The 15,224-nt window shown below is 50.3% G+C and overlaps 1 protein-coding gene across 4 annotated transcripts in view; it reads left to right on the plus strand.

Annotated features, from left to right (window-relative positions):
- Window positions 1–15,224, plus strand: part of SLC6A7 (solute carrier family 6 member 7) — a 454,425-nt gene that overhangs the window by 157,378 nt on the left and 281,823 nt on the right. For all 4 annotated transcript variants that reach the window (XM_078653584.1, XM_078653587.1, XM_078653585.1 and 1 more), the window contains 2 exons: window positions 3,085–3,188; window positions 4,504–4,628. In XM_078653584.1, coding sequence (XP_078509710.1) covers window positions 3,085–3,188; window positions 4,504–4,628 — 229 coding nt within the window. The remainder of the gene's footprint in view (window positions 1–3,084; window positions 3,189–4,503; window positions 4,629–15,224) is intronic.

The raw sequence follows: 15,224 nt of genomic DNA on the forward strand, positions 1-15,224 counted from the left end.
ATACCGCTCCTTTCTCAGATGAGGAAATGTTGAGAATTTAAGATTAATATTGTCAGTTTAAAGCTCTTTTGGTGGACCTGGTTAATCCTAAAGGATTGTGTTGCTCCTCATCTGTATCTGGTCCACAAAATTACAATGCAACCTGTAAAGCATATTAGGCTTTACAATGAAAATGATTCAAATCATTACGACAAGCAAAATAAATGGCTACAATTAGTCAATTAATTGTTTAAATCTAGAAGTAACATGAAGCTCACAATAAAATACAGGGAATGAATAAGTAGAACCAGATATAGTTCAGCTCTAAAAAATAAATCAGAGGTCACACCGACATAGTGCTGCCTCTAAAAGGTCCAGGGAGGATGAGCCCAAACCCCCCAAGAAGGAGCTTCTTTTATTGTACAAAATACAATGGAAGTGATACCTTCAGTATAATTGTGCAAGAGTCACATGGTTTAAACCAATCACATTGGAAAGAAACCAATACAGTTTTCTGAGCTCACATTCTCAACATTACCTCACAGATTCTCATATTGCAGTTCCCATCTCTGGTGCTTCCAGGCACATCATTGGTCCAATAGACTCACACTGTGGTGCCAATAGGTGAGTCCTTGGAAAATTCACTCTCAGGGGAAGAGTGTGCTACAGGACTCTAAAGGAAAGAAACATCATTTGATACCTGAGAAAATGATATTGCTTCTCAAAATGTTGTTTACAAAGTTGCTTGTGCATTAATAGTCAGTATGCTGAGTGAAACAGAAGGTAAAAAGATGACTGTGTGTTGAAAGATGGCTTCAAGTTGAGTTAGTCATTTTGAAATCGAGGTAAATGCTAATAGCATGTTAAAAGAAATTCAATTAGCTTCCCCTGCATGTTATTTACTAATACTATTATAAGAAACCCCTTTGACATGGTCAAAAAGAGTTTTAGGGAATCTAAGAAGCAACCTTTCAGTGGGAGACATGAAATTGATTTGCAGATAGGGAGTCCAACTTTCTTAGAAAAAAAGCCAGCTATTTGTTTACTATTCTGTTACAGCCATGTGTTTCCAGCCAGGTGAAAAAGAATATATGTAAAATTATCAGGAGTGTTTTCTAAGGCTGTAATTAGTCATTCCTCCGTTTGTTTTAATATTTATTCTGAAACAGTTTAGGAAGCTCTCACGTATTTTCTAAATGATTTAGTTATGTGTTTGCTGTATAAGGTTTATCTTTTTGGAAGGAAAAATACTTGATTTCACTAATTTTATTAATATTTTTACTGGCCTGGACTTAGAAATACAGGCTAGGCCAGGCCAGTTAAAAAAGCGGCCAGATGGCAAGCCTTTTTGCAGATAGTAATTCTGCTAGTCTCATGTGCTGAGGTAGAGCCATTCACATTATGGGTGAGTGACACTAGGCCTGATTTAGAGTATAGTAGAGAGGGTATTCCATCCCAACTGTAACAAAGTACTCCCCCTCCCCCAAACCCTTAGTCCGTCTGCCTGATTGACTTGTTACTAGGATTCATACGTACACAGATTCGTACTCCTTGGGATCCGATCAGAATTTTCCTCTAGTCCCAGATCTTCCGGCTGAGACAGTTCCGGCCTTCAGAGGGCTGTCAACTCATTCTCCTTCCCCCACCTGTCCTGAGGAAGACCCGTTGTGACCACCAACTGGGGCAAGACCAGGGTTGAAACGTCAACGCTAACTTTAGGTCCAGTACTACCAGGATTCCACACAACGCAAGATAGGAACCTCTGGAGTGAAATTATCATCTGGCCTACCACACACTTGTATATAGACAACCATGACCTCACTGTATATTTCGTACACTATTTGAGCACTGTACAATTCTGTCACTTTTATTCACTTTGCATCCTTGTAAATAATTCGTTTTGACAGTCTACTTGTTTATTGTGAATATCAATGAATGATTTAATTCTGATATAAATAACAATACCAAAGCCCTTTATCTTAGTCCTCATCCTTATGAGTGTTTGACCCCAGTAGGCGTGTTCTAGAGATTACATTATTAATTGCACTTTGAGCTACTTCAACTTACATTCTTTCTACCCGATAGAACCATTTTCTTGTTTAAATGAAACTTACCCAGGTTCTGAGGGACACAGAGTTACCCCATTATTACCTAATCATGATTTACAGGCAAGCAGACCTTAAATATGCCAGTGATGGGGCTTACTCCATCTCTGTCTCTGACAGATTTCTCCGACAGCCCAACGGAGTATCAACTGTCTGAGGGTTTACATAAAACACCACCCACCCAATTTAGAGTGGATGGTGTTTTTTTCTGGCGGTGAGGGACAGTAAATAAAGTATGTCTCCCACACCATAGGAGACAACACTTATGGAGTGGGGTACATTCGTTTTTGTTTTTTAATAAACACAATCCTGCTTTGGATTTATTTATTTTTTTAAAGCAGAAACTTGTTAAAAGTTTGACGGATGGCCATAATTTTTGACAGAGTCATCCATCAAACCTTTAACACATTTACAGGAACCACCACATTAGCAGTACCTGCCAATGACTAGAGATGTCCACATGGCTGGCAGGCATCTCTAAATGCGGACTATGGCTACTCTATCAGAACAATGGAGTATTTTACTCTGTTGCCATGACGGAGAAAATATTGTACTCCGCACTTTAGATCAGGCAGTGTGCAAGTTCATGCAAAATTATCATTTAAAGTGTTCCCCAAGACAGATTAGAATGCATGTGGCCACGGTATTCATATTACTGCAGAAGATTTCTCACAGGGTGTTGTACACTGAGCATCCACCATCTTACTCAAATAGTGGCAGTCTGATCACTCTCAACCATGCTTCATGGGCTTAGGGATCCTCAGATTTCTGCTTCTGCGGGATCTTTACTTGGATGGGAATGCCATCTGCATGTTTATGGAGAATAAACATCTGGGCTCCAAGTTGGGACCTCATGTTCATCTTTTCCAGGTGGTGTCCTCTGTTAGTGATTTGGCTGCAACGGTGCTGATGAGGATGATTCAGGTTGGACGGTGCACAAATGGCTTTCGTTCTTTCTTGTTCTATTGCCCTCTTTTGCCTCCGTGCTCCAACATGGCAGGTGTGGATAGAAGCAGCACTCCAGATCTTCTACTCGCTTGGGGTCGGCTTTGGTGGCCTCCTGACATTTGCATCATACAACACCTTCCATCAAAACATCTACAGGTGAGTTTTTCCTTTCAGACTTCTACTGAGCCATGTGTTGGGAAGCGATGAAACACCTCCACAAATAAGTAGTACTACAGCTTGTAGCCCCTTGCAGAGAACCGGTGGCTGAAACTAGTATGCAGCACTGTAGGAAGTGGTTCAAAACAGCTTGGAAACAACTTCTACTGAGTTTTCCTGGGTAGCGCACAACATTCTGTAGAAATATAGCACAGCATAACATAACAAAGGACGAGGTGAATGTAGGTTGCACACCAAGAAACCTTGGCAGGTGAAGTCCTCTTAGGCCAGTAAGGTGTGCAGGGAACAATAAACTGCCGCTGGTCATTTGTTGTCAGTGCCTAAATAGTGTACAATTAATTAGATAAGGCAAATGAGTATTTGCCATGCTGGTAAAGGGTTTTGTTGTTATTTCAAACATTCTGTTTGATTAGCATATATAATAATGTTAGCTTAGAATCAATATAATTAAACTCATTACTCAAAAAAACCTCGAAGCGTTAGGGCAAGGATACAAAGTAGGGCTAAAGTAGTGCATGAATTAATTATAAATGAAATATTATTTTAATTATTTAAATAACTAATAGTAGCATACATTTAAAGCTAAGCCATAATTTTAAGTTATTGTTTGGGACCAAAAAATGTAACCAGAACTATATTACAATGATTAAAGGTACAAAACCCCTAGCACAGATATAAATGTAAAGGCTACAGTTAGGATTAGTAAAAGGAGTTGCTTTAAGGTTGTTTAAATTATTTTAAAACAATTTGCAAAATACTTAAAGTACAGGGGACTAGCTTGAGGAAGTGCTTGTATGTGAGGCAATGTTAGAAATAAGGCAAAGCCTTCCTGCTTGAGGAAATACCAGCAGATGGATTTTGCTTCAGTCAGTTCAATAGGAAAAAGAGATTGTCAGTAGCAATGTACAGTTCACTGAGCTCCCTGCAGCCTTTCATTATGGTAGTTCACTGCAGAATCAAGACACACTCAGAAGCTGGGCCTATGCAGATTATCACTCAGATAACACTTCATTTTGGTATCAGTGATTCGAAATGAAAGCTCTCAATGATGTCACTTCCAAGGTTGTTCTGTCAGCTGAATACATGCATCTTTCAAAGATGTTCAACAATCATAAATGTGTTCCCAAAAGGAACATGTATGTACGATGCAGTTGAAAACAAAGAACTTTAGCTTCAGTAACTTTAGTTAGATTTGTTCAAGAAAGGCTGAGACACTTTTCTAAATCAGATGGCGATGCGATCTGTGTCTGACATTCCCAAGGCTGTCTGTAAACGTGTTGTCTCTGTCTTCTAGGGACACCTTTATCGTCACCATAGGCAATGCCATCACTAGCATCCTGGCTGGGTTTGCCATCTTCTCTGTCTTGGGATACATGTCCAAAGAACTGGGCGTTCCGGTGGACCAAGTTGCTAAAGCAGGTCAGAACATCTTTTTTTTAAATTAATACACTATGAATGTAGGTAAACATTAACATGCTTCTCAAATTATTTAAAACAAAAATGTCAAGCTATTCAAACATATTGTATTCTAAAACACAGGTACAGGTATACTGAACAGTAACACGATATATACTATTGAAAGGGGAAATATGAAAGATGCATTAATTTGCTGAGCTGGAATAAAGCTCCAAGATTTCCTACCAAAACATATTTAATTTAGCTATACAACATCTAGATTTTAAAAACCCTTTGTTAGGTCTAGTCTGATCCAGCGCATGCGCTGCTCGGGCGAGACATTTAGTGAGGGCTCCAAAAATGCTACCATGGCCAGCCTGGCCAGCCTAGAGCTACAGTGCATGTGCACGACCGCGCGCTTAGGAGCAGAGGTGCCAAATGGCAAACCTCATCATATTCATTAAACGCCCGAGATCACTTTCACCAGCGATCACTTAAGCAACGCCCCTTTGATGTTCTCGTTCAAAGAACATCAAACATCAAAGAACATGTTGTTTACTCATTAAGCGCCCGAGATCACTTTCACCCGCGATCACTTTAGCAGCGCCCCTTTGATGTTCTCGTTCAAAGAACGTCAAACATCAAACATCAAAGAACATGTTGTTGAGTTAATGCTTTGCTGTGTTCATTTGACTTACAATGTGCTTTCTCTTTCAACAAACTTGATGTTTGTGTTCCTTTATTTTGAGATGCTTTTAGTATTACTGTCACACACACAACCACAACCACACACACAACCACACAAACAACCACACGCACAACTACACAGCCAACCACACACACACAATCACAACCACACACACAACCACACACACAACCACACACACAACCACACATACAACCACACATACACAAGCACACACATACACACAACCACACACACACAGCCACCGCCACACATACACACAACCACACAACCACACACACAACCACACACACACACACACACAACCACAACCACACACACACACAACCTCATGCACAACCACACACACAACCACACACACACAAAACCACACAACCCCACACACACAACCACACATACAACAACACACACACACACAACCAAACACACACACATCCACACACACAACAACACACACACACAGCCACAGCCACACATACACAACAACCACACACAACCACATGCACAACCCCACACACACACAACCACAAACACAACCACAACCACAAACACAACCACAGGCACACACACAACCACAACCACACACACAACCACACACACAACCACACACAACCACACACAACCACACCCAACCACAAAACCACATACACAACCACACCCAACCACACACACAAACAACCACACACAACCACACACACAACCACACACACACAACCCACACACACAACCACATACACAACCACACACACAACCACAACCACACACACAGAAACACACTCAACCACACACATAACCCCCCACACACAACCACAAACACACACAAACAACCACACACAACCACACACACACACACATACCCACACCCAACCACACACACACACAACCACAAGCACCCACACAACCACAAACACAACACAACCACAAGCACACCCACAACCACACATACACACCACAACCACACACAACCACCACACACCCACACAACCACCCACACACACAACCACACTCACATACACAACCACACACACCCACAACCACACACACAACCACACACACACACAACAACAACCACACATACAACCGCACACACAACCACACACACAACTACACACACACACGATCACACACAACCACACAAACACACACACACAACCACAAAGGCTCAACTACAACCAAACACACAACCACAACCACATGCACAACCACCCATACAACCACACACACAACAACACACAACCACACACAACCACACACACAACCACAACCACACACACAACCACACACACAACCACACACACAACCACACCCAACCACACACACAACAACAACCACAACTACACACACTACCACAACCACACACAACCACACAACCACACACACAACCACACCCACAAACACACACACAACCACAACCACACCCACAACCATGCGTACAACCACACACCCAACCACACACACACAACCACAGACACAACCACACATACAATCACACACACACAACCACACACAACCACACCCACAACCACACACAACCACATCCACATACACAACCACAACCAAACACACAACCACACACACACACAATCACAACCACACGCACAACCACACACAGGCACAACCACACACATAACCACACACACAATCACACACAACCCCACATACAACCACACACACACACACTCACACAACCACACACACCCACAACCACACACACAACCACAAACACACACAACCACAACCACTCACACAACCACACATATAACCACACATGCAACCACACATATAACCACACATACAACCACACACAACCACACCCACACAACCACCCACACAACCACACACACTACCACACACACACAACCACACACACTACCACACAAACACACAACCACACACACAACCACAAGCACACACCCACAAGCACACACACAATCACAAACACAACACACACAACCACAACCATACACACAACCACACACACAACCACACACACAACCACACACACAACCACACACACGACCACATACACGACCACATACACACACAACCACACACACACAACCTCACACAACCACACACACACAAACACACACACAACCACACACACAACCATAACCACACAAACAACCACTCACACAACCACACACACACAACCACGCACACACAACCACACCCAATCACACACACAACCACAACCACACACACACACACAACCACACACACAACCACACACACAACCACACACACATAACCAAACACACACACACAATCACACACACTACCACACAACCACACACCCAACCACACCCAACCACACCCAACCACACATCCACCCGCACACCCACAACCGCACCCACAACCAAACCCACACACAACCACACACACAAACAACCACACACACAACCATACACACAACCGCACATACAACCACACATACACACAACCACACACACAACCACACACACACAATCACACACACAACCACACACACAACCACAACCACACATACAACCACACACACATAACCACACACACAAACAGACACAACCACACACAAACAACCCCACACAACCGCACAACCACACACACAATCACACACAACCCCAACCACACACAACCACACATACAACCACACACATAACTACACACACAACCACACACAACCACAACCACACAACCACAACCACTCACACACAACCACACAACCACATGCAATTACACACACAACCACACACACAACCACATACACTACCACAACCTCACACACACAACCACACAAACACACACAACCACACACACAACCACACACACACACACACACACACACAACCACTCATCCACACACCCGCAACCACAACCGTACCTACAACGGCACTCACACCCACACACAACCACACCCATAAACAACCACACACACAACCACACACACACAACCACACACACACACAACCACACACACACACACAACCACACACACACAACCACACCAAGCATTGGCATAGCCAATAGGTCTCGCCTTTGGGACCTTATAAGTGTTTAGCCACGCAACAGTGGATGTGGTTGCACAAAGGATATTGTGCTGCATAACTAAATACTTAGAAGGTCCCAAAAGCAAGACCTATTGGCTATGCCAATGCTTGTCCTATTTGCTAATCGAACCATGTTTGAACCCAGCAAAGTATATTCAATCATGACCTGTTTTCCAATTGCCTTTTACACCCTTTACGGTAGCTGCTCTGTATATACAATATCTATTTGAATGAAGCTTGCAATGCTGCTTTCCGTGTTGTAGCTCTTGTGTGTGTGAGGAAGACAGTCACTGTAGTTCGTCTGTCTGGTGTCTGAGGATGAATAATGCTTGTGCTGCCTTTAATGGTTATTACTGTTACCTTTGGTCCCACTGTGCCTTGCCGTGGTACCTACTAAATGATGTGGTCATGCCCTATTGACTCGATAAGTAGGACCAACACCTGCAGTGCTGGATACCACCCTTGTACTCCACCGACAAGTTAGAAACAATGTCAGAGTGAAGCAGGGGTGGCTCCTGAACTTTCAAAGTGGTGCAATTTTGTAATCCCCAAAACACAGAGTGACCAAGCAAAATCAGTGACCACTCAACCCCTGATAAAAAAAAAAAAATGGAACCAAAAGATGCACTACTTATTTTTATATTTCATAATTGTTGGACCCGGCCTCGTGACGTGGTCCCACTCCTCCCGCATGGCGGGCCCTGGACAGCATCGACCCCTGATCTCCTCCCTGACGCGACCCTCTTCAGACTTCAACGAGAGCCACCACTCCGTGCGACCACCGGCTCTCCCCCCCAGGAACACGGCGACCCTACTCGCCCCACACTGCGGGTCCGACCCCTACCCCGGGCCGCCATCTCCGGCCCCGACTCCATCTTGGTCCCTCCATGCCCGGGCCATGTGGCCTCGGCCCGACCTCAGCCGCAGCCCCAGCGAAGCCCCGACATCGAGGCACCAAGATCCGACCAGGTGGTAAAGTGGCCACTTGACAGATCAAGGAGGAGGGGAGTTTCGATGGCCCTCCAGCCGCCCCCGGACGCCTGGTTTCGATCGCCCTCGGGCCTCCCTGGGCACTGGCTCCACTCCCCTGCTGGGTGTCTGGACATTCTCATCCCGGCCCCTCTGACCCCCCAGGTGCCAGGGTCCGGACATCAAAGAACTCCAGACCTGTATCTGGGGCATCCCTGGAATGGGACGCAGTTGTATCTTGGAGTCGAGAGCCCTGCTGACGCTGTCGCGGCTCGACCTCGCTGAAACCATCCTCGGAGCCCTGCTGACGCTGTCGTGGCCCGACCTCGCTGAAACCATCCTCGGAGCCCTGCTGACGCTGTCGCGGCCCGACCTCGCTGAGCCATCCTCGGAGCCCTGCTGACGCTGTCGCGGCCCGACCTCGCTGAAACCACCCTCGGAGCCCTGCTGACGCTGTCGCGGCCCGACCACGCTGAAACCATCTTCGGAGCCCTGCTGACGACGTCGCGGCTCGGCCTTGCGGGACCCCCCCAGCTCGAGGATTGAGAGCTGTGCGCGGGGAATCCCCGTACAAGGCTGGTACTAAAACTCTCCCGCTATCCACTTGCCACAATACCGAGACATTAAGGACCCCTTGATCCATTTGTACATATTGCTAAGAGAATCTACTTTTAATGCTGATAAAGACTCAAAGAACCTAAACCTCTTGTGTGGTGTCCCTTTGTAGTGGTGGTATTGCTCGGCTGTTACGATTCTAGGAGAGGAACCTCGCCAAAGGGGGCCTCTCGACGGCGCTCGGCCAACTCCAGAAGAAGAGGTGGATCTCAGGGTGGTCAGGCAGACATCTTCTGCCTTCCCGGGGATCACCTTTTCTAACATTGGTGGCAGGCGGTACGATCCGAGCAGACGCAAATCGTACAGAGAGTAACTCACCCGCTACTGACAGAAACACACCACAACCATGACTACCAAAGAAACCAGACCGACCACGGAGTTCAAGAAGGAACGGTTGGGAGAATATACCCACAAAGAATTGAAACAGTTCTGTAAAGACCTGGGCATCGCTACCACCGGATTAAGCACCAAGGACGATTTCCAGCAGGCCCTACAAACATGGGTGGAGGCAGGAGAGACGCCACCCCAGACTGAAGATGACACGGCACCAGACATGCAACCGGGAACGCTCGCAACCCCGGCGGAGGAAAGAAATGCCAACGTAGGCACGGGCCTCTCCCACGAAGACGCCCGAGAGCGAGAAAGGAGCCGGCTCCATGAATTGGAGCTCGCCCGACTCCGTCTCGACGGAGAACTACAGCTGGCCGAGAAAAAAATAGCTCTTGAGCAACTACGGCTGCAAGGGGACCTGGAGGAGAAACGAAGGCAGAGGGACTTAGAAGAGAAGAAGCTCACGTTCGAGCACGAGCGTGGCTTAAAAGAACTTGAGATTAAGGCCACTCATGGGGAGGCCAGCACCTCCGGGAACAGAAGCCCACCTCCTCCGGCGGATCCAAAGGTCCACATTCCCAAGGATGTCGTCAAAGAATACTATAAAAACGACGACATCCAACAATGGTTTAAGGCCTACGAGGTAGCCATGACCTCCCATTGAATACCCCAAAAAGACTGGGGTGCCGGCTTGTGGGGGAAGTTCGTCAGCGAAGGGAGAGACACCCAGCTAGAGCTCCCAGACGCCGAGATGACCTCTTACGAACACATGAAGGACGTCCTACTGACTCGCTATGGACTCACTCCCGAGATGTACCGGCAGCGATTCCGAGACTGTAAGAAAATCCCCGGTACTACATGGGTGGAGTACGTAAACTTCTATAGCAGAGCCCTAGAGGGGTGGATCAAAGGCAGCCAGGTCACCACCTACGAACAGCTGTTCAACCTCATTGTATGGGAGCACCTCTCCAACAACTGTTTTGTCGAACTCAGACAGCATCTCCTCGACAGCAAGCTGACCGAGCCACGCAAACTCGCCCTCGAGGCCGATCGTGGTGAGCACCCGGGTCCCCCGAAACTCGATGGGAGATTACGGCCAAAACACCCTGGGGTCCCCCTGCCAGCGGGGCGGCGGCGTAGGTCAGAATAGGAACAGAGACTCCCCCGCAGTACCACCCCGGAGTCCACCCCGGGGGCCGCCCCCGACCCACACGTCACCATCCCTGGCCAGAAGAGGGCCCCCCCCCAGCACGACCGGGGCCCCGCCCGAACGTTACCTGCCACAGATGCCAGCAGCCCGGTCACTATGCCAGTGACCCCCTCTACCCGATGAACCAACGACCCGGCACCACCGGTCCTCCAAACCGCCAGATCGCGGCGGCCGCCCTGGGAGAAGAAAGGGGCGAAGAGGAGAATTTTGACGAAGACCAGACCGAGTGGGAACTCACCGCCATGTCCCTGGTATGTCTCGGCGATAGAGACATGATACCCCCGGCCCTGATCCCGGGCAACACTCAGAAGTACCGCCAGTGGGTCACCATTAATGGGCGCCGGGCCGAAGCCCTCCGCGACACCGGAGCCAGCGTGACGGCCGTCCGTTGCCACTTGGTGGCCCCCGAACAGATCCTGGCCAATGTGCCGTGCCCAGTAAGGTCGGCGGACAACTCCGAGAGCCTGTGCCAGATGGCCCGCATCCCCTTCGAGTGGGGGGGGTGTCGGGCATGCTGAAAGTGACCGTCCGGGACGATGCCCCCGTGGAATGCCTTCTCGGGATCGACCTGGAAAGTTCCCCTCTGGGCCCACGTCGAGCGAAGAGAGCATCTGGGGATGCTAGGCCTTCCCGAGTGGGTCTGTGCGACCACCCGATCCATGGCCGCCCGGACCACCACTCCGACCGAGGAACCTGAGTGGCCCGCGCCTCCGCCGCCCGCAGTCCCCGAAGACGCCAACTCTGAGCCTGGAACACGGGCCCACCCGTGAAAAAATCGCCGAGCTAGGCGACCTCCCAGAGCTAGCCCAATGGCGCCAAGAAGGTGGCCCCACACGAGAGCAGTTCCGTCAAGAACAGAAAACATGTCCCTCCCTCAAGGGAACCCGACAGCAAGCCGCCGCTCAAGCCGCCGGAGACCCATCGGGGTCCCACTGGGTCTATTGGGACAACGAGCTCCTCTACAGTGAACAGAAGATTGCCGAGCTAGGGGCCAGCCGGGTGCTGGTGGTCCCCCTCCGATTTAGAGACTTCCTCCTGAACCTGGCACACGATGTGCCCCTCGCCGGGCACCTGGGGCAGGACAAAAATTACAGTCGCCTGGTGACCCATTTCTACTGGCCAAAGATGAGAAATGATGTGCACAATCACTGCCGGATTTGCCCAACCTGCCAAGCCAGCGGGAAGAGCGGAGGGAAGCACAAGGCCCCCCTCCAACCCTTCCCAGTCATCAACACCCCCTTTGAGCGAGTGGGGATCGACATTGTGGGGCCCCTGGAGCCCCGAACCTCGCAAGATCACCGGTTTATTCTAGTCCTGGTGGACCATGCCACCCGCTATCCCGAAGCCATCCCTCTCCGGACCGTGACGGCCCCCGTAGTGGGCCGAGCGCTGATGGGGATCTTCTCCCGGGTGGGCTTTCCCCGAGAGTTCGTCAGTGACTGAGGTACGAACTTCATTTCCCGATACATGAAGTCCCTGTGGCAACAGTGCGGGGTCACATACAAATTTACGACCCCCTACCACCCCCAAGGGAATGGACTAGTGGAACGCTTCAATCGAACCCTCAAGGGGATGATCATGGGCCTGGAAGAGCCCTTGCGACGCCAATGGGACGTGTTGCTACCCTGCCTCCTCTTCGCCTATCAGGAGGTCCCTCAGAAGTCCCTGGGGTTCAGCCCCTTCGAACTATTGTGCGGACACCCCGTCCGGGGTCCCCTCAGCCTGGTCAAAGAAGGCTGGGAGGATACAGTCTGAGATGCTCCTCCCGACGTCTACCGGTACCTCCTGACCCTCCGAAACCAGACTTGAAAGTTCCGGGAACTGGCCGAGGCCAACCTCGAGGCCAGCCAAGAGGAGATGAAACGCTGGTATGACCAGAACGCCTCTTCCATTGAGTTCGAGCCGGGCCAACAGGTCTGGGTCATGTCCCCGGTCAAACCTTGTGCCCTCCAGGACAAATGGACAGGGCCCTTCAAACTGGTGGAGCGCAAGAGCCCTGTCACTTACCTGGTGGACATGGAATCCCCCAGAAACCCCCTCGGGGTCCTCCACACCAACAGGCTCAAACCCCACTTTGTCTGCACAGAACTTAGCCTGCTGATGGCTACTGATAGCGGGGCCGAAGACGACTCTGAGCCCCTCCCGGACCTCTTGAGCACCTCCGAGAAAGACGGATCCGTAGAGGGGGTCACCCTCTCCTCCGCCCTGACCCCCGAACAGTGCCAGGACTGCCAAAAGCTGTTGGGGCAATTCACAGACTTGTTTTCTCTCACCCCCGGAGTCACCTGGTGGTGCGTCCACGATGTCGACACCGGAGACAGCCCGCCTGTGCGCCACCGGGCCTACCGCGTTCTCGACCGAGTTCGGACCTGCATCCAAGCAGAGGTCTCCAAGATGCTGGCCCTGGGGGTGATCGAACCCTCTGACAGTCCATGGGCCAGCCCCGTTGTCCTGGTCCCAAAAGCCGCCGCCCCTGGCGCCCCTCCTGAACTGCGATTTTGTGTCGATTACCGGGGGCTGAACGCCGTCACCCGGACCGATGCCCACCCCATTCCCCGGGCCGATGAACTGATCGACCGCCTGGGAGCGGCCCGCTACCTGAGCACCTTCGACCTAACCTCCGGCTACTGGCAGATCGGACTCACCCCAGGCGCACAAGAGCACTACGCCTTCTCAACCCCCGACGGCCACTACCACTTCAGGGTGATGCCCTTCGGGATGAAGAACGCCCCCGCAACATTCCAGAGGCTGGTGAACAAGGTACTGGCAGGGCTAGAAGAGTTCAGCGCCGCCTATCTGGACGATATTGCGGTGTACAGCCTCCGCTGGGCCGAGCACCTCCAGCACCTCTGGGAGGTCCTGACGGCCCTCAGACGGGCCGGACTGACCATAAAAGCAAGCAAGTGCCAGATCGGCCAAGGGTCTGTGACCTATCTGGGACACCAAGTGGGGAGCGGCCATGTGGCTCCCCTCCAACCAAAGTCCGCGCCTTCCTGGGGCTCACTGGGTATTACCGGCGCTTTGTGAAAAATTATGGGAGCATTGTGGGCCCCCTCACTGGAGTCACTTCCAAGAAGCAGCCACAGAAGGTGCACTGGACCCCCGAGTGTCAGGCCGCCTTTGAAACTCTCAAAACAGCGATGTGTACCGCCCCTGTGCTCCAAGCCCCCGACTACAGCTGGGAATTCGTAGTTCAAACTGATGCCTCGGAGCACGGTGTCGGGGCGGTCCTGTCCCAAGTCAACCCCGAAGGAGTTGATCAACCTGTGGCCTTCATCAGCCGGCGCCTGCTGGCCCGAGAGCAACGCTGGAGCACCATTGAACGAGAGGCCTTCGCCGTGGTGTGGGCCCTCAAAAAACTCCGATCCTATCTCTTCGGCACCCACTTCCGGGTGCAAACTGACCACCGGCCCTTGCGGTGGCTAATGCAGATGCGAGGAGAGAACCCAAAGTTGCTGCAATGGTCCATCTCCCTCCAAAGGATGGACTTCACTGTGGAACATCGCCCCGGCAACGACCACGCCAATGCCGACGGCCTGTCCCGCTTCTTCCGCCTCGACGAGGAGAATCCCCAAGAAGATGGGTGACTCTCCCTGCCTTCAGCTGGGGGGGACGTGTGTTGGACCCGGCCTCGTGGCGTGGTCCCACTCCTCCCGCATGGCGGGCCCTGGACAGCATCGACCCCTGATCTCCTCCCTGAAGCGACCCTCTCCAGACTTCAACGAGAGCCGCCACTCCGGGCGACCACCGGCTCTCCCCCC

The sequence above is a fragment of the Lissotriton helveticus genome, chromosome 7 (genome assembly GCF_964261635.1).
Source record: "Lissotriton helveticus chromosome 7, aLisHel1.1, whole genome shotgun sequence".
NCBI lineage: Eukaryota > Metazoa > Chordata > Amphibia > Caudata > Salamandridae > Lissotriton > Lissotriton helveticus.